This window comes from Protopterus annectens, chromosome 6.part1 (genome assembly GCF_019279795.1).
Source record: "Protopterus annectens isolate FY-2018-M chromosome 6.part1, PAN1.0, whole genome shotgun sequence".
NCBI classification, from domain to species: Eukaryota; Metazoa; Chordata; order Ceratodontiformes; family Protopteridae; genus Protopterus; species Protopterus annectens.
Genome location: NC_056738.1, coordinates 365,069,710 through 365,089,642, shown reverse-complemented (window position 1 = coordinate 365,089,642; position 19,933 = coordinate 365,069,710). Strand labels below are relative to the sequence as shown.

The 19,933-nt window shown below is 46.0% G+C and overlaps 1 protein-coding gene across 1 annotated transcript in view; it reads right to left on the bottom strand.

The window, feature by feature from the left end:
• Window positions 1–19,933, bottom strand: part of CDCA5 (cell division cycle associated 5) — a gene marked incomplete in the record, with an annotated part of 643,625 nt that overhangs the window by 141,441 nt on the left and 482,251 nt on the right. The window contains 1 exon segment of the mRNA XM_044075780.1: window positions 175–729. Coding sequence (XP_043931715.1) covers window positions 175–729 — 555 coding nt within the window.

Genomic DNA, 19,933 nt, shown 5'->3' with positions numbered 1-19,933 from the left:
CTCACCTGCATGCAGATAAGGCAACAATGAATTTTGAAAGCTAGCTATTCCATAACTTACAAGCTGATGCTGAATTCACTGAACATATGCAAACCACTTGCTCACCTGCATGCAGATAAGGCAACAATGAATTCTGAAAGCTGTGGAACTATATATATATAAAATAGCACTTACAGCAATCTGGAGAACCTTTCGTTTCTTTTTCTTCTCTTTTGCAACAACAACTCCTGGAATGCACCCATCCACATCTTTTGGCAAAGAATCTGACAAATATTCCTGTCCTGTCCCAGATTGCCTCTCTTCTATGGCATTAGATTTCACAGATTTCACAGGAGTATCTTCATCCAATACTTCAGGTGTCAACAACTTCTCAAAACCAAACAAAGACAGTCTTCTGTAATGGGAGTTATTAGGAGTAGAAGAATCAGATGCATCATTCTGGGAAAATGAACCCCTGTAGCTTAGTGGGCTGCGGACAAGCGACATCTCCAGACGAGTGTATGACCTGCGCACCTTCTTTGACATAATGTGGTCTCTGTTATCAGGCTGTTCCAAGTTGCTAGTGTTAAGGACTGGAGACAAAACAGCCTTTTCCACTGCTTCTGGGCTTGAAATTTGAGATTTCAGAGTTGAATTCGGTGGGCAGGGAGCTGAGCTGTCACTGTTCCGTGCACTCAATGAATGAGAGGCTATCCCTTCTGCATTTTCTTTTTCTGAATTTGTACACAGCTGTAAAACAAAAACGTTTAAAGACAGCATGGCTTAACTGGATATAATAAAAACAAACATTCTGTCATGGGAATATACTGCAGTCAAATGTCCCAGGATTATTATTAGTGTGTGGTTTCTATTTTTTGTGTGTTTGCGAACTTTTGACAAAGCTAGGAGCAGAAAATAACTCTCTGTAGGGACTGCAAAGGGATGGGGTGGGCGGAATGTGTGTGTGTGCGGGATTTGAGCAGCCTCCTACATTAGTGAGTTGATGCCCGTTAAATCTTGCCCGACTTTCTGATGCATCCATTAAATAGTCATAAAAGTCAGAGCTACCTTCAGTAAGTAGCAAAGACAAAACCAGATGTAAGGTCTTTTGCTTAAGCCTTGTAAAGTAAGCATTTTTAGCGTAAATTTATACGAACAAGTGTATATTTTTTTCCACAGAAGTCCTATAAACATCTCTGTTGTCCCCAGCTAAAAAAAGAATCCCCATCTCTTAAGAAAACATGTAGGGCTGCTAATGTACAATATTAAAGAAACTAAAGCCCATCAGCAGTTTCTCACTGTAGCAGAGTGTAGCTACTTATCTCAAATATTAGCCGCTGTGCTGCACAGCTGAAAGGGGAAATCTCATCTCCGAGAAAACATTTAGGTAAATGGCATATTACTAAAGATCTGAGACACAAGCAAGCTTATCTGCCACATTTTTAAGTTAACTGCTTTCATTTCCCTTTATTGGGAAACATCTGTTAAACATTGCACCCCAGTTGCAGGGTACGGAGGTGTTCTGTTAATGCTGATTCATCCCCACCACCCTAATTTCCAATTTACATTTGCTGAGTTCTGCACCATAGGGCTATTTTTTTATTTGTGTGTGTGTGTGTGTGTGTGTGTGTGTGTGTGTGTGTGTGTGTGTGTGTGTGTGTGTGTGTGGTGTTTGCCATCTCCCTCTATATGCTCAATTCCAGTTTCACCAACTTCTGAGGAAAGCAACATTTGCTGCTGGAAACATTTTTGTGCTACACAACTCAAAATTGCTTTACTTACCGGATTCTGAATCACAAAACAAAGGTTCTGTGCTTGTGCAGAGTGACCAACTCCTACTAATAATGGAGGTGAAATCTGCTTTGCTCCCCCTGCCACCCCAAATTCCCCTTCCCAACCCCCCCAGTCAAATTTTTATTGTAAACCATCCCCACCCTATTCTTTTTTCGGCTGTTCCTCTATGAACTAATTTTGCCCCACTCAAAGTTACAAAACCACTTCAGACTACAACACTCTTCGTATTCTCTAACCCCAACAACATACAAGATAAGCATACTAGAACATCCAACCACTGTAGCACACAAACATGCACCACCATATATTACATCAAACTTTTTCAATAACTGCAAATAAATTTGTTAATCTTTAATTTATTGTTTGCTGCCATACTATTTTTTCATACTTAACATTTTACAACTACTTCATCCCAACTTCCTCTTATCTACTTTATTCCTTTACAGTTATACAAAGCACCTAGGACTACACAGTAACAATTTTCCCCACCCTACACAGCTACAGCAATATTCACCTTCTCAAGATTATGTCACACACAACCCATACTACCATGAGCCAAATACAAATGCTTAACCTAACCTCCACATCCTAACATGCACTATACTTCTATGTGGGAACATTCCCCTCTAACCCTGGTTCAAGAAAAAAGTTAACCTGCTCACGTTCCAAACCACACAGCAAAGCTCCTCTAAAACCTCTCAGTATCAGTCAAGTATGCACAATAAACTAACAGACCTACATGCATGTTTTTTTGACCATTTCCCATAGATCCTCTCTATAACAAACTAAAACCTGGGATTGGGGTTGGGGTGGGGAATATTGCATTTAGGCTACAGTACGCTATATGCTGACAGGACAGGTAAAAGAGTTGGTGGGATATCCATCCACAGAATGCTTGCTTCCCTGCATTAAAAGCATTTCAATATTTTGAGTTGTCGATATTATGAACTAAATAACACACCTGCACACACAAGAAATTAATAAAATAAGAGTAGACTGGTAAAAGTACTATACATAGTAACATGAGAATGGGAACTAAATTTACAGTCAATGCAGGTAGACTTAATATTAGTAGGAACTGGAAATAGTGTATTCCAGTCCCAGAGGTTTTTTTTTTAAACTGAGAAGGAGCACACTTTTAAAAAAAAATATTACAAAAAGGGAGAAATGGTCAGATGAAAAGTTGGATGACAGTACGATCAAAAGGTTCATATAGATGTGCCACATGCAAAATGATTAAATATTTGGCAAACAATACTTATTTTATTGACACCATGACTGCGGAGATTATAAGGAGCTAATGATAGACACATATATTGCAAGTAGTGCACTATACGTTGCTAGTTACCATACCCATTTAGAATTTTATGTTGAGAAGACAGGGAAGAAAAAGTTATATGGATTTTGAAACCATATTTACTCTATTAAAAGACAGGGAGAATACAACACCCTATACAGGCATACATCAATATCTAGCTTGCAAAAAAAGTTTTTGTTGGTTATTCCTGAACTGAAGCTAAAATTGAGTTATTTTCACCTAGGTGGACATTTGAAATAGCAGCCAACTGGACCTTAATAGTAGAAAAGCTTGCCCCTTCACTGAAAAAGTCAAGTATAACTGGTACAGGGGTAGAAAGGTGGTCCAGATCCCTGTTAAGGGCCCAGCATACAATCCTCTTCTGTTTACTTTTGTAAATTTTTCTAATAGAAGCTTTTGAGACGGACTGGGGAAGAGAGCTTGGGCTGTCTACCATTTAGTGGAACTAGAGGAACTATGGGGTCAGCTTGAGGCCAGTTATGTCCGGATGAGTCATACCTGTCAGGTGAGAAAAACGGTCTGGAGTGGGAACCAGTACCCATGGCGGATGCAGAAGGTGAGGTCAGAGAAAGGGGAATCAAATCAGACAATGCCAAAAGAAGGCACTGAGGATAACTATTCTTCAACCGGCATGCTTTCTGTAGGACTTTGGGAATAAGAAGTAATGGTGGGTAAGCATAAAGATGACTGGAGGGCCAATTGTAGACAAGAGCATCTCTTGGTGACTCCTCTGTTGGAGGGATCAGGGCAAAGAACCTGCTGTACTTGTTGCTGAGAGGAGACAGGAATAGTTGCAGCATGGCTTGCCTCTGACAGAAAATTCTTTCCGCTACTATGACACTGAAGATCATTCAGAAGGAATTAGAATTGACCTGCTTAGTTTGTCCACAATCATGTTGGTATTCCCCAGGATGTACGTTGCTATTAGAAAACAACTGGAAGAGATTGCCCACTGCCTCACACTGTTTCTCAACAAAGCGGATAAGACTTGGTTCCTCCTGTTTGTTGATGTACTAGACCACAGACATATTGTCAGTCTGAATAAGCAATAGTCTCAAAAGGGAGTACATCTTGAAAGGCCTGCAACACTAGAATGACTGCTCTCATTTCCAGGACACTGATATGAGTCTTGGCCTCTTCAGGGGACCAAGTACCTTGAACTGTCCTTTCCAAATAATACCCCCCCCCAGAAGGGAGGAGTCTGTAGGCACCATGGCCGTGGGCAGGGGAAGAACAAATGGACGGCCTTTGAAGAGTTTCGTTTGAATGAATCCACCAATGATGATACCTGTTCCACACTTGTGTAATCTTGACTGGAGTGATTAAAGGATGTTGAAAAACGGACCATTGGACTGATAGCATCCATTGAAGAATTTGCTTGTGAAACCTGGTTAGAGGAATGAGAGTGACAGCTGCCATGGATCCCAAGGCTTGTAAAACTAGTCATTCTGGAAAAGAAGAATCCATCCATCCATCCTCAATCCCTTTTCCCATTTTGCACATGGGGTCGGAGTGTCAACTTCAGCAGTGACAATCATCTTGAGCCAAGGTTTACACCACTGGGTGACTAGCCCTGCCTCAGTAGTTCATTCATATCACTCACTCGCACACACTTTCTCATCTATGGCCAATTTAGAGAGTTCAATCCATCTACTGCACGCCTTTGGAATGTGGAAGGAACCCGGAGGAAACCCAAGTGATCGCAGGGAAGACATGCAGACCCCACACAGAAGGCACCCAGCTGAGAATCGAATTGGAGGATCTCTTGCTGTGAGGCAACAACGCTAATAGCTGCACCACTGTGGCCATGTTGTATTATTTTCTTGATCTGGGATCTGAGTATCTGGATTCAAGCTGGAAGAAGAAATATCTGTGTCCAAACAAGCACCTATGAACTTCAGACTCTGTGTAGTTGTCAGCTGTGATTTGCTGCAACTGACTGTATGCCTACATGGATTCACAACTGGAACAAGTAGCCCCTTGCCTGTAGGAGTAGATGCCTGGATGGGGCAGTTAAGAGCCAGTCAATTTAGATATGGAAACACACTGAATCCCAGCAGTCTCAAGTGAGATGCTACCACCACCACGTCTTTGGTGAACACCCTGGGGGTGGTGGAGAGACCCAAATGCAGTTCTCTGAAATGGTAATGACTGGTTCCCAAACAGAAGCACAGATGTCTTCTGGAGCGCCTGCTCATTTTGATGTGATGGTACGCATCTTGAAGATGTATTCAGCACATCCAATAGTCCTTTCGCAACAGAGGCAAAATGGACTGAACCATGACCATCCGGAACATTGAGTATTGTACAAACTGGTTTATTTTGTGGAGATCCAGCATGGATCTCAAGTCCACTGTCTTCTTTGGCACCAAGAAGAATACTGAATAGGTCCCGGATCGTTTTGTAGTCTGGGGAGGACCTCCTGTATGACTTTTTTCTATCAGCTTTTCTATTTCTAATGCTGACTCTTCCCTCTGATTGAAAATTAGAAGTTATGTACCTACCATAACGTTCCATGTTAGTTGTCTTCTCTCGCCTTCTTTCTTGCTGGATGGGTTCGGAGCCGATCCTCGGCTCGCACTACTTTAGCTCGAGAACTCCTTTTACCAGCTCGAGGCAACCCTATATCCCATGATGCAAGGCGGAACTACCTCAGATCTCGTTTGGCAGCTAACTGACCCTGCTAAAGACTATCCTAACATAATTAGGAACCATGGTTCCTAAAAGAAGTCCTCATAACAATGCTCCAGAGGAAGCAATCTAATAGGAACTCTCCAAGATCTGTCCAGGCCAGGGGAAGGAGGGAGGGCCTTAAGAAAGAAGGCGAGAGACAACTAACATGGAACGTTATGGTAGGTACATAACTTCTAAATGTTAAGTTGTCAATCTCGCCTTCATTCTTGCTGGATGGGACCCGCCCCTAGCACCTGTATCCCGGTGGCTCAATGGAACAGACTCTTGAGAACTGTGGAACCAAAACTGGCCCTATCTCTGGAGGCCAAATCCAACTTGTAATGAGACACAAAGGTATGAGGCGTGGCCCAAGTAGCTGCTGCACAAATAGTGTCAATGGGAAGTCTATCCTGAAAGGCTACAGAAGTGGATAGACTCCTGGTCGAATGTGCTTTTGGCTTAGAAGATAGTTGTTTGCCCCTTAGAGAGTACACATAGGAAATGGTGGAAGTCAACCATCTAGATAAGGTCACTTTAGAAACTGGAAGACCTAACCTGTTTTCTGCATAGGAGACAAACAATTGGTCTGATTTTCTAATTTGTTTAGTCCTATGCAAGTAGTACCTGAGCTGACGATGAACATCCAAAAGTGCAGCTTCTGTTCAGCTCTGTCGGAATAGTTAGGAAAAGAAAACTGGTAGATCAATAGATTGGTTAATATTGGTTTGAGATACAACCTTGGGAAGAAAGGTTCTTAAGCGTTAGTTCTTGCTTAAAACCCTATCCTTATGAAAAACCAGATAAGGTGAACGAATACAGGGCCTGAATCTCAGAAACTCTTCTTGCAGAAGTAACAGCCAGTAAAAATATAGTTTTCCACGTCAATAACTTTAAAGAACACGTAGCAGACGGTTCGAAGGAGGTAGAATTAGGGATGCCAACATTAAGTTTAGATCCCATTGCGGAGGAGGATGTTTCACAGGTGGTTTTAGGAAAAAACTCCTCTTAAAAAGGCCTTGCATAACCTATGAGACATGATGTTATTGTCATGCAAGCCAACATGATACTTGGAAATAGCAGCCAGTTGTACTTTGACTGTAGATGGCGAGGATCCTGAATGAAAAACCTCAGGAAATCCAGGAAATCCAAACAGAATGTACAGGAGCGGTAAAGGATCAATATTTCTGGCGTTTGCCCAATTGAAAAAACGCCACTTGCTAGCATAAATAGTTCTAGTGGACGACTTTAAAGAAGACACTAAAATGTCTCTGAGTCAGAAATCATTGGTAGCCTGGCTAGGAAGGAAGTGGAGCAACCAAGCAGTGAGGTTGAGAGAATGAATGGCCGGTGCTGCTGACCCGACTGGTGGATCAAAGATCCGGAACTGGGTCCAGATGCCAGGGCTGCACCAGAGAGAGATGACGATGAGAGCGGAAACCAAATTTGTCGAGGCCAATATGGAGCAATGAGGATCAATTTGGCTCTCAAACGCAGTGGCTTTCTGAATGACTTGTGGAATCAATGGAAAGGGAGGAAAGCATAAAGAAGTCCCGAGGCCAATCTTGGGTTAGAGAGTCTCAAGGGTTGGCCTGGAAGGGAAATAGTGTGAAGTAATCTGGGCACTTGCTGTTTTGAGGGGTAGCGAAAAGATCGCAACAAGCCCTTACTTCAGAAAAATCTGATCTACTACAGATTGATTGAGAGACCACTCGTGAGGCATCAGAATAGATCTGCTTAGCCTGTCCGCCAATAGGTTGGACCTGCCGGGGATGCTCGTTGCTATCAGAAACCGCTGAGAAGAGATCGCCCATTGCCCAAAGTCTGAGAGCTTCGACATAAGGCAGAGGACCTGGTTCCGCCCTGTTTGTTGATGTACCAGACCACGGCCATGTTGTCCGTCTGTACTGCAATAGTCCCCGTGGGAAGAAAGTCGCCGAGCGCTTGCAGCGTTAAAAGCACTGCTCTCATCTCCAGGACATTTATGTGCAGATGGTATTCTATGGGTTGCCGTCCCGTGGACCACCCTCGCCTGATAATGCCCTGCCCACACGATCAGGGAGGCATCCGTGGTGACAGTGGCAACGGGAGGAGGGGGAGCAAAGGGTCGGCCCTGATGAAGAAGAGGGAAGATATCCACCATCGTAGATGAGCCCTGCGACTGTGTTACCAAAATTTCGGTGTCTCATAGGCAGATTGTGGTACAACCACTGCGTGAATAACATCCACTGCAGGAGGCATGTGGAAGCGAGCCAGTGGAAGAACAACAATGGCAGCCATTAGGCCTAGAACTTTCAAGACAAACCTGGCTTTGATCTTGTTGCTTAGTAACAGAAGCTGAACAAATTTCTGGATGTCCAGAATCCTTTGATCTGTTAGCCTGGCTAACATTTTGGGTGGTATTCAACTCTCGCCTATAAAAGTGATAGATTGGCAAGGCAGCAGAAGGATTTTTTCGAAATTACCGAAAGCGAAATTCCCAGTTTCTTGCAAAGCTGTAGGGTGTAGTCTCTGGACCGAAGAAGCTGATGCTTGGTGGTGGCGGAGAGGAGCCAGTCCAAATAAGGAAACACCTGGAATCCTCGGCGTCTCAGGTGAGCTGTGACCACTGCCATGCATTTGGTGAACACTCTGGGGCTGAAGTGAGGCCAAAGGGCAGTGCTCTGAATTGGTAATGACTGGCTCCCAGCCGGCGGAAAACCTGAGAAACCTTCTGCGTCTGTGAATCTTTATGTGATAGTGCATCCTGAAGGTCTATAGAGCACATCCAGTTGTCCTTGCCCAGAAAGGGCAGAATGGATTAGCGTGAGCGTGACCATCCGGAATCTTGCCTTCTTGACAGACTTGTTTAGTCTGCTTAGGTCTAATGTCGGTCTCCAATCTCCCGTCCTTTTGGGGACCAAAAGAATCTTGAGTAGAAGCCGATCCTACTTGGTCTGCCGGCACTGTCTGGATGGCTCTTTTTCCAGGAGTTTTGAAACTTCCTGTCTTGCAAATCCCTTTGACGGGTGAGATGTCTGGAAGGGATTGTAGAGGGCACGGAAACCTTTGAAGGGATTTTGTAACCCTCGGATATGATTGACTGTACCCACTTCTCTTGGGATAGGGATTGCCAGGCTACTGGGTACAGTGAAATTCTTCCCGACTGCCTCCAAGGGTGGACAGTCGGGCAACACCTCAGGGATGCTGAAAGGGCTTCTCAGGAAGAGACTCCCTGCCCTGGTTCTGAGGACCCCCTGCCTCTAGGGGGGCGTCTGTGTGTTTACCCCTCTGCCTCTGGGGGTAAACTGACCACGTGTGTCCGTGTAGCTCCTTGGGCTTTTCGACATCACATCTTCCCCCCTTCTGACCCTTGGGATAAGGTCTAGAAGGAGTGGAAAACTTGACTCCCACGGCAGAAAGAGTTTTACCGTCCTGCTCACATCTGGTCAAAGTATCCTTCACCTGAGGTCCGAACAACGCCGAACCATCAAAGGGGGTGTTGGTGAAGGACGCCTTAAAGGGGTCCGCAAAATTACATAGCTGCATCCAGGCTTGGCGTCTAAGAGCAACACCTGTGCTGCGGCCCTGCTGCTCGCTCCATCGGCCGCATAAGATATGAGCCGCATGGAGGAGTTAGATATGGAATTCAGGATAGCAAGCTGTGAGGCAATCTTTTCCTGAGCCCCAGCAGCAGAAGGATCCTGGACTACTTCTCCCAGTTCCTTGAGAATATCTCGTATGCTGAAGCCTGGTGAAGTGACAAAGGTAATTCAGCTAACGATAGCAAAGGTCGCTGAAGAAAACATCCGCTTTCCATACCTGTCCATGGTCCTAGAATCCTTATTAGGAGGATGGACAGGCACTGAAGGATCCGCCAGTTCCTTCTTAGTGGCCGCGCCACCACCATAGCATCCACAGAGACACCTTTGGACAGGAACTGTTTATCCGAAGGGGCGTGATGAACTTGGATGGTCTCCTGGGGACAGGTTCCACAGAATCTGGAGCCGCCCGCCTTCCGAGCCACTACCTGCATGAGTGGGTCGAAGGGCGAGACACCCAGGAGGTGGAGGGTTGGGATCAAAGCCTCCAGGTATACAGACTCATCCTCGGAGGGTCAATGGAGGCAATTCCCCTCTGTTTGAGGAGCTCAAGGATGTCTGAAAAGGAGACATCCTCAGAGGGGACCGTGGGGAACCCTCAGACTCATCTAAGTCGGTATCAGATGTAGTAGACTCATGGGAGTCTGTGTGTTTCCTCTTACCGTCCTCTTCCGAGGGTTCCCTGCAGGGTCAGGAGAAACCTCGGAAGAGGAGGAAATTCCCAGTGGGAAACCTGGGGCGATGGATCCCTGGGCCTGAGAGCAAGAGGCTGGCAAGAGGCATCTGCAGGCACTGATGAGGGAGGAGCTAGAGGGATAGACCGTTGACCAGGCTCAGAAGCCAGGACACTCCTCATCACCTCAAAGGCTCCTCTCCCGGAGACCGGAACACAGCTCGCCGAGAAACAGGAATGGTCGGCTCCAAGGAGAGAGAAGGCTCGAGGCGATGTCGGCGCCGAGCTTACCAAAGCCGAAGCCCGAGGGAGGCGGGGTTGGACAAGGGTCCGATGCCACTAGCCCCTCGAGCAGACAGTGGAAACCAGGCGACTGTCCTCCATCCCTCAAGGAAGGTCTCAAGGAGGAGATCGAGGCCGAAGGCAGCGAGCCGAAAGGATGTCGGCGCCCGGCATTGAAACAGTCGCTGTCCCAAGAAGCTCGGCCGAACTCTGGTGTGGAGTCGGAGGAGGAATCTCAAGAATGGGGCTATGGAAGCGAAGTCTGTTGAGACGGGCTATGGAGCATTTGGGCCAGTGCCTGAGACTTCAACAGCCTGCTTACCACCCTCCAAATCGTGGTCAGACAGCCTGGAAGATCTGAAGATCGCTCCAGCTCCGACAAAGAGGAGATCCCGAGCCGAATGGATACTCACAAGAGAGGGGACCGAGATCTCTTACGGGGAAGCCATCGGAGCCGAAGTCCCTAGAACTCCAGATGGGGAAGCGAGAATTTCTCGCCCGATGCTGGATACAGCGTCGGCTCCAGCCGGAGCAGACAAGGCCACAGTAGTCAGGGTAGGCGGCGGCACAGAACCCACTACTCGAACAGAAGTATCGACTCCAGCCGGAGCCGATATCGGCTCCCGGAGCCGAGCCACCGGAGGAGGCTTGGACACTGTAGCCTGAACCTTCGGTGGCTTAAGAGGTTTTCCTGACCCTGACTTAGGGAGAACCTTCAGGTTTAAGTAAACCTCGGAGGATTAATTTGTTCCTCCTTTCCTGCAGGACTCTCTGGCTAAAAGCATGACACAGCACAGGAGTGTAGGTGCAAAGGCCCCAGGCAATAAACACAAGAAGTGTGACCGTCTGTCAGAGACATTTTCTGACAGCACTGGTCACACTTCTGGAAGCCTGAGACCTTGCCTTCTTTTGACATCCTAGAAGGAGAAACACAAACAGTCCCAACAAACACAATAATCCAATCCTTACACAGACACACAGGAAGGGAATAACTTGGGAACTAGGCCTGACTAAAAACTTTAAACTGAAATTTTTATAAAAGGTTTAAAAGGAAGGGAATAGGGTGGGCTGTATCTAAGTACAGACTAAACTAACACTAAAGGGAAAATAAACCCCTAACTACACTTTTTCTTATTTTACCAAGAAAAAACTTACCTCAGCTGGCAAAGGAGACCTCTTTCGCTAAGCGGCAAACGAGATCTGAGGTAGTTCCGCCTTGCATCATGGGATATAGGGTTGCCTCGAGCTGGTAAGGACCTCCTGTATGACTTTTGCTATCAGCTTTTCTATTCGAGGATGCTGACTCTTCCCTCCAGCAAGAATGAAGGCGAGATTGACAACTTAACATTAATCTCTGATGTTCTACCCATTCTTCTGGGGAGAAATTTGGGAAAATGGTATGATATAACCTCTAGGTAGAATTTGCTGCAGTCCAGAATCTTTCGCTATGGACAGCTAGTCTATTTGGTACAGATTTAAACGTCCCCAGACTCCTTCCAGAGGGAAGCAGTCGGGCCCCTTTTCAGAAGCACTGATATGGTTTGTTCGATAAGGAGCCCTGGAAGCTCTGATTCTTCAGGCCACCTCTGCCGCAGTGACAGCGCCTTCTGTTTGAGTTCCTCCTTCTACCCTTGGGACAGAACTATCTCCTCATAAGTCTTGAAAGGGATCCTGGGATTTGCGGAACCACAACTTTCTACCTCCTTGCTGATTCCGGGGAAAAGGGACTTGAAGGATAGAAAAATGTACCCCTATGGCAGACCGGGTCTTTTCCTTCTTGCTCACATCTGGAGATCATGCCCTTCATTTTAAGGGCCAAATAAGGAAGAACCATCAAAAGGGGCATTGATGAACGAAGACTTCAAGAGCTCTACAAAGTCACAAAGTTGCATCTAGGCAGGTCTTCTAATGGTTATGCCTGAACCCGCCACCCATGAAGTCACTTCTGTTGTATGGAAGATCAGTCCCATGGACACATCAGAATCAATTGAAGGGTAGCCAGCTGCTTGAAGACTATTTTGGTCCTTGTCAGACATGGAGCCAGAAAGAGGTTTGGAGAGTTCTTTAGTCAAATCTTATTGTAATCTTGTAAAATGTGCCAGGTAGTTCAACGACCACAGAGGAAAGGTCGCTGAAGCATACACTGTTTACTGAATCTGTACAAGGCTGTATATCCCCCTGTTATACAGAAGAGCCCTGCAAGCTTTTTTTTGTGGCCACCACCACAACCATGGCATCAACTAGGAAAGCCCTTGCCCCAGTATGTCCTGACCATGGGAGGAGCTAAAATTTTGTCTGGATGTTTAGGAATAGGCTCTACAGTATTCAGTTCCTTCCATGCCTGGCCAAAGAGAGAGATCTATAAGTTCATTGGATGGCGGAGTTACTCAACACGTAGCTGGGTCAGACCTGAAAGCCTCTAGGAACACTGGCTCGTCTTGGGAAAGGATATCAGAAGACCAATAACCTGTCTGTTTCAAGAGCTCTAGAATGTCTCCAAAGCAGATGGCTTCAGGTGGAGATATGGGGGGGCTTCCTGTTCATTGAAGATCACTGTCCTCAGTAAGAGATTCCCGAGGGGAATCTAGGTGTCACCTTTTATACATTCTCTTCCAAGGGACTTCATCAACAGGGTGGTCTGGTGAAGTATCAGAAGAAATAGGGAGTCCTGAGGGACTGACTGGAGACTTGAACGGGTTGGCTGTCCCAGTGGAATGGAAGGATAAGGTTCAGAGTAAAGAACCAAAGAAGGTAAAGTTGTCTGATACGAGGAGGGTAGGGGGACGTCCTTTCCCTAGGTAAAAAGAAGGCCCTCTCCATAACCTTGAGCAGGAAACCAAAGTCGACGGCAATGAAAGGTGATGTTCGAATGCTCTCAGCCCAGAATTGAAGTGCCTCAGGAATCCCAGTAGAAACATGTACATGCAGAAAAAAGGAAAGAAGGAAGAGAACCACCACCTCTCATCCAGAAGGAAAATACTACTCATGGAAAAGGTGAAAAAAGAATAGTTGGTAGGAGATAGGGAGCAAATACTGCAATAGTGAAAAGGACATCTACTGTTATAGTAAGATTTTACATAACTGTACTGTGTCCTTCCATATCACTGGTGCAGTACTTATCACTTCTAACAGAGTACAAATGCTACTGAGAAGGTAGGGAGGAGGAAGGATAAGAGGAGCCCTCCACACCAACCCATGCAGGATAGCCATGGCAAAATTTGCCCTGAATCTGGAAATAACATCCAATTTGTAATGTTTAGTGAATATGTGAACTGAAGGCCAAAGTAGCTGCTTCAAGGATGGAATTGGGTGCCCAAACCCTTGAAGAAAGCCCTCGAGGAAGCTACTGCTCCAGTAGAATGAGACTCAACAAAAGCAGGCAACTGTTTGCCATGAAAATAATTTAAAAAAGAAATGACCTTGGAAATACAGGAGGGGATAGCTTGCTTAGAAATTGCCAAATCCAATGTCCAAGTATGAAAAGAAACAAAAATCTGATCAGATTTACAAAAGGCCTTTGTTTAGTTTAAATAATATCCAAGCTATCTGTGCAAGCCCAAGGTATGAAGAACCTTCCCACTAGCAGACTGTGAAGAAAGGGAAAAAAGAAGGAAGCAGGACAGACTGATTAGGGACAGCTCATTAACCACCGTGAGGCATAAAAGAAGACTTTGTACAGAGAGAGACCGTCCATCAAGGCCTGGAGTTCAGATACTCTTCTGTCAGAGATTAAGGGAACCAATAAAAACAGTCTTCCAGGTGCAATGTTGCAAACATCAGGAGGCAGCAGGCTCAAAAGGAGTGCAAGTCAGTTTTTCAAGAACAAAAATAAGATAGCAAGAAGGAGGAATGGGCTTTCTTGGGGTCTGATACAAAGGATGCCTTTTAGAAACTGACTAACCTCAAATCTAGAGGCCAAAGGAGGAGAAAGTGGCAGACAGGCAGAAATGGCTGACAAGTGAGCTTTCACTGAACAACATACCAAGCAAGCATGTAGCGGTTCACACAGGTAGGAAAGAACCAAGGAGATGCCAACTGAAACTGGGTCTTGGAGATGTTTAGGACACCAAAGATAAAATCTATTCCATTTGGATACGTATGATTTTTCTGGTACTGGGTTATTGGCCTCCTGCAGGCCCCCCCTAAGCACTCCCTCAGAAAACTGATGTTGGAAAGCAATCAAAACCCTACCACCAAAAAAAGTGTTAGCTGAACACTGGATAGATAAGGTGAAGGAGAGACCCTCTGTCCTGTATGAGGAGATCCACGCATTGAGGTATGTTGGGATGACTGCCCCTGGCCAGATGGAATAAAAGGGAGAAACAGTGCTGTCTGGGTCAAAAGGGAGTTGGCAAACAAGATTTCTGGAGAGTAGTTCTTGGTTTTGTGAAGGACCTTTGGAAAAACAGGAAAAGGAAGAAAGGCATACAGGACTTTCCCTTCCAGGAGAAAGACATGGTGCCCACTTTCCAAGCCAGAGCTCTTGGGACTGTGGAACAGACCGAAGCCTGTCCAGAGGGGAGGCAAAGAAAGCTTCTTGAGGAATACCTCACCAATAAACTATGCCTAGAAACACATCTCTATGAAGCTTCAGTTAGTGAGGCTATGTTCTACATCTGAGAAAATCTGCCACAAGACTGCACTCTGAAAGTATACAAACTGCCTGTATGGTCACCTGCAGATGATAGCGACTCCTTGCGCTTGAAGGGCTAATCTGCAAAGAAGGCAAGACTTTATGTCCCCTTGTTTGTTGCTGTACCACATAACTTTGGTGTTGCCTGTATAAGCCTTCAAGGAACCTGGCACCCAGAGCGAGTGGAGAGCCCTCATTTCCTTGACGTTGATGTGAACCACCCTCTGCTGAGGGGAAGAAACGTCCTGTACTTTCAGGGTGCCTGCAGAGGCTCCCCCACCAGCTCTGAAGCATCCATGGAGAGTTCCTAGGATAGCAGAGTAGGTTGGAAAGAAAGACCTGGATTGAGAGTTGTCCGTTGACCTCACCTCTGAAATTCCAGTTTGAGACAAAGGTGTAGAGGAACTAGACAGTCTAGTAAGTGGCAGTGTTGAAACCACACTGATCTTTGGTACCACTGAAACTTCCTCATATGTAGCCTGTCCCAGGGAAGCATGGGGATGGTAGAAGCTATGAACTCCAAAGCTCTTTGAAACCTCCTGGTCAGAAGACAGGGAAAGAATACAATTTGTGAGGGACAAAACCATGATGGCAGGAAGCGAGGGTAGCATTGGAACAGTTTGGATCCTGCAGCTTAGAAAAATGTAATCCTGAGAGGGAGTCAACAATTGACTTCTGAGGGTGACAGTGAACCCCATGCTATGCAAAAGAAGCAGAGTAAAATAAAGATCCCACACCAGCTTGGATTGGGATGGGGCCAGAAGCAAGAGGTTGCCCAGATAGGGAAACATCTGAATGCTTTGAAACCCACAAAAGGCTAATACTGGATCTAGGGATTTGACGAATACCCTTGGGGTTGTTGAAATCCCAAAGGGGAAAGCAGATAATTAAAAATGAGAGGAAGAAACTTAGAAATGCAAAAATTTCTTGAATAGAGAGAAATAGGAATATGAAGGTAGGCATCCTTTAGATCCATAGGAAACTAGAAAGGCCTGGGGAAGCAACAGAGGAAACAAGAGTCTGAAGAGAAAGCATTTGAAAGGATGGTACTGTGAGAAAGGTGTTCAAAAAGGAAAGACCCAGGACAGGTCTCTAAAACTCCTCTTTCCTGGGGACCAGAAAGATCATGGAATAAAACCCTAAACCCTGTTTGCAGAACAGGTTGAATGGTACCCCTGGTCTAACAGACCCTGCAATACCATGGAAAAATGAGGAAGCTGTTCTGCAGGAGATTGAGGGATACCAAGAGAAGGATGGAAGGGGTTTTCAGGCCATAACGTAACCTTGACGATAATGGATAGAACCCAAGAGTCTGTGGTGATCTTTTTGCAAACTGGGGGAGACAGGGAAAGTGAGGGACAAGAGAACCTGGCTGAGAGGGAGGGACAGCAAGTTATGTATTTACCATAACTTGGCATCTGTGCTATCCAGTGTCATCCTTCATCACTAATGGGTCTTGGATTTGAGCCGGGAACGATCAGATCCAGAGCTCAAGCTCCTCCCCTTCCCATGGTCCCTTGCTACCTTCTGACCCTCAGATTGAATTTGCTAACTAGTGGAAACACAGAACAAACTGTGTAAAGGGACAACATTCCACCAACTCAAGCTATTCCAGCCTCACCAGAACCCCTAGGACGACGGGGCAAGGAGGGCGGGAATGTGAATGAGGGCACTGGATAGCACAGATGCCAAGTTATGGTGAGTACATAAGTCTATCTGATGCTGTCCATGTCATCATTCATCATAAATGGGTTAGAGTCCTCAGCTACTACGTACCCTGTGTGACCTCAGTGAAGGATATGCCGCAGCACAGAGGAACCAAAGAAAGCCCTGTTCCTAGACACCAAGTCCAAATTGTAGTGCGTAATTAAAGTGTGTGGATTAGACCAAGTCGCAGCAGCACAAATCTCATCCAGGGAAAGTCTAGCCAAGAAGCCTGAAGACGTAGCAACAGACTTAGGAGAATTGGAAATAGTCACTTTGGAAACCATCAGGCCCTTTCTGTTTAGAGAGAAGGCCACAAAGAGCTGGTCCAACTTTCTAAATTCCTCAGTCCTTTTTGGATAAAAACGCAATTGCCTGTGGACATGTAAACAATGCAAGATATATTGCCCTTTATTAGAGTAATTAGGGAAGAAGAAATGCAAGATATATTGTCCTTTATTAGAGTAATTAGGGAAGAAGACTGGTAGTTAAATCGATTTTTTGAGGTTAGCCTCCAAAGCCACTTTGGGAAGAAAGGAAGGATTTGTTCTAAGGGACACCCTTGTCCTTATGAAAGATCATCAACGAAGGTTTAATGCTTAGAGCTTGAAGTTCCGAGAACCTTTTAGCAGAGGTAATGACTACTAAAAAGCCACCTTCCAAGTAAGGAGTTTAATGTCACAAGAAGCAGCTGGTTCGAAAGGTTTCTGCGTCAAGGACTGTAGCATCAATGTCAAATCCCATGGCGGGGATGGATCTTTAATAGAAGGTCTAAGGAGAAAAACTCTTTTCAGAATGGCTTTGCACAGCTTAGAAGAAAAGGTAGGCTTCTCGTTCAGATAGAAATTAGAAATGGCTGCTAATTGGAGCTTAATAGTAGTAAAACTCGCCCCATCATGAAAAAGGGAAGATGAATGTAAAATATCAGGAATAGGGGCCGAAAAGGGATCCAGATTACGTTGTCTAGCCCAAATAGAAAACCTATTTCCCATTTATTGGAATAGCCCTTCTTTGTAGATGGCTTTTGAAAAGCCAAAACAAATGCTCTTCACTGGGGAAGGAAGCCTGGACTGCAAAAGGATTACTGGAACTGGAGAAACATGCAGTTAGATGAAAGGCCCAGAGATCAGGAAGTGGAAGCCTCCAGGAATGGGAAAAGGATACTGGATCCCATTCCGGATCTCAAGGCAGGTACCTCAGATGAAACCTTAGGAAGAACCACCACACCTGGCAGAGTCAGAAAAGGGGCAATGAGGATGAGAGGAGTCTTCAGGCGTCGAGCTTTCTGTAAGACTTTGGGTATTGGGGAGGAGGATAAGCAAAGAGGGGACCCAGAGGCCAATCATGAATCAGAGCATCCCTGGGTGACTCCCCTGGTGGGGAATCAGGGAAAGTAACTGCTGCGTTTGTGGTTGACCGGAGAAACAAAAAGATCACAGCATGGTTGACCCCACCTGTCGAATATTTGTCTTGCCACTGACAGATTCAGGGACCACTAGTGAGGATTCAAGATAGACCAGCTGAATTTGTCAACCAGCACTTTGGAAGTCCCAGGAATATGAGTTGCAAGAAGAAAGTGCCTGGAAGAAATTGCCCATTCCCACACTCTCATGGCCACCCTGCACAGAGGCCAAGATTGTGTTCTCCCTTGCTTGTTGGTATACCAGACCACTGGCATGTTGTCCATTTGAATTGCTATGGTCCCAGAAGGTGGCACTGCTGAAAGGCTTGCAACGTTAGGAGGACTACTCTCATCTCCAGGACATGTGTGTAATTTGGTCTCTGTGGGGGAACACCTGCCTTAAACTGTCCTGCCCTGAAAATGGCCTCCCACCCAAACAGGGAGGCGTCCGTGGTCATTGTGGCCCTGGATGGAGGAAGACAAATTAGTGTAGGAATAGGTCCTTAGATTTAAGCCAACAAGCGAGAAGATTCCTACATACTTGAGACAACTTTATCTTCACGAACATGAGCTGAACCAGAGTTGACCACTGGACTGCCAGGGTCTACTGAAAAACTTGCATGCGTTATCTGGCGAGGGGAAACAACTGAATGGCAGCCGCCATAGAACCTAACATTTGGAGAATCAAGTGAACAAATAGGTGCACTAGCTCCAGCAAAAGAGAAACCTGACCTCGAGTGAGATGTATGGCAGTGCTGCAGTCTCCAATAGTGTGTCCAGCTGTACCCCAGTGAATTCCAGGTTTTGGCAAAGAACAAGATTGAACTTGGGAAGATTGACTGTGATGCCTAGATGCTAGAAAAGGCTGAGAACATATCTGCTTGACCATAGTTAGGCGATGCCTCATGGGAGCCGTGAGGAGACAATTGTCCAGGTACGGAAAGACCTGGAAACCCCACAGGCAGAGATGAGCTGCCACTACTGTCATGCATTTGGAAAACACCTGGGGGGCTGTGGTGAGTCCAAAGGGCAGGGCTCAGAACTGGTAATGATTGGCCCCTAACCAAAAGCACAAGTGTCTCCTGGAGCATCTGTCTATCTTTATACGATAGTACAAATCCTCGAGTATCCACTGAGCACATCCGATTGTCCTTGCATAATACTGTACAGTAAGTATCCGGAACTTGGACTTCATGACAGACAAGTTTAGCTCATGGAGGTCAAGGATCGGATGCAGGTGCCCGGCCTTCTCTGGTAGCAAAAAGAAGTGAGAGTTCCAGACCCTCACTGTCCTGTGGGGACCTCTTAGATGGCTTTTTTGAAGGAAGTCTTGCACCTCGATATAGGCCAACTTGCTTTGTTGGGGTGGAATGTCGGAGAGAATTTTTCAAACTGGAGAGGGAATGGAATAACCCCTGGAAATAATTTTTAGCACCCACTGGTCATAGGAGACCTGTCCAGGCTAGTGGGTGAAGAGATGGTCGACCCCCCCCCCCCATCTGCCTCCAGGGCAGGACAGTCAGGCAGCAGCTCAGGAACGCTGAAAGGGCTTCTCCGAGAAAGGTTCCCAGCAGCCCTGGTTCTGCGGACCCCTCTGCCCCTGGGGCAGCATCTACCATGGAATCCTCTTGCCCCAGCTAGTGGAAGAAGATTCCTGGGGAGCATCCTGAATGAAGACAGAGTCCTCCAGAACCAAAGTTTTTTACTTCCCCTCTGCATCTTATAAAAGGACTGTTGGGGAGTAGAAAACTTGATTCCTACAGTGGACAGACTCTTGCCTTTCTGCCTGCCCAAACAAGTGGATCAGTCAAAGGGGGTGTGATGCCCCACCACTGGACCAGTAATCAAGGAGCATCAATCTTCACCACCGGCAACAGTGAGGGACGTACCATAGGAG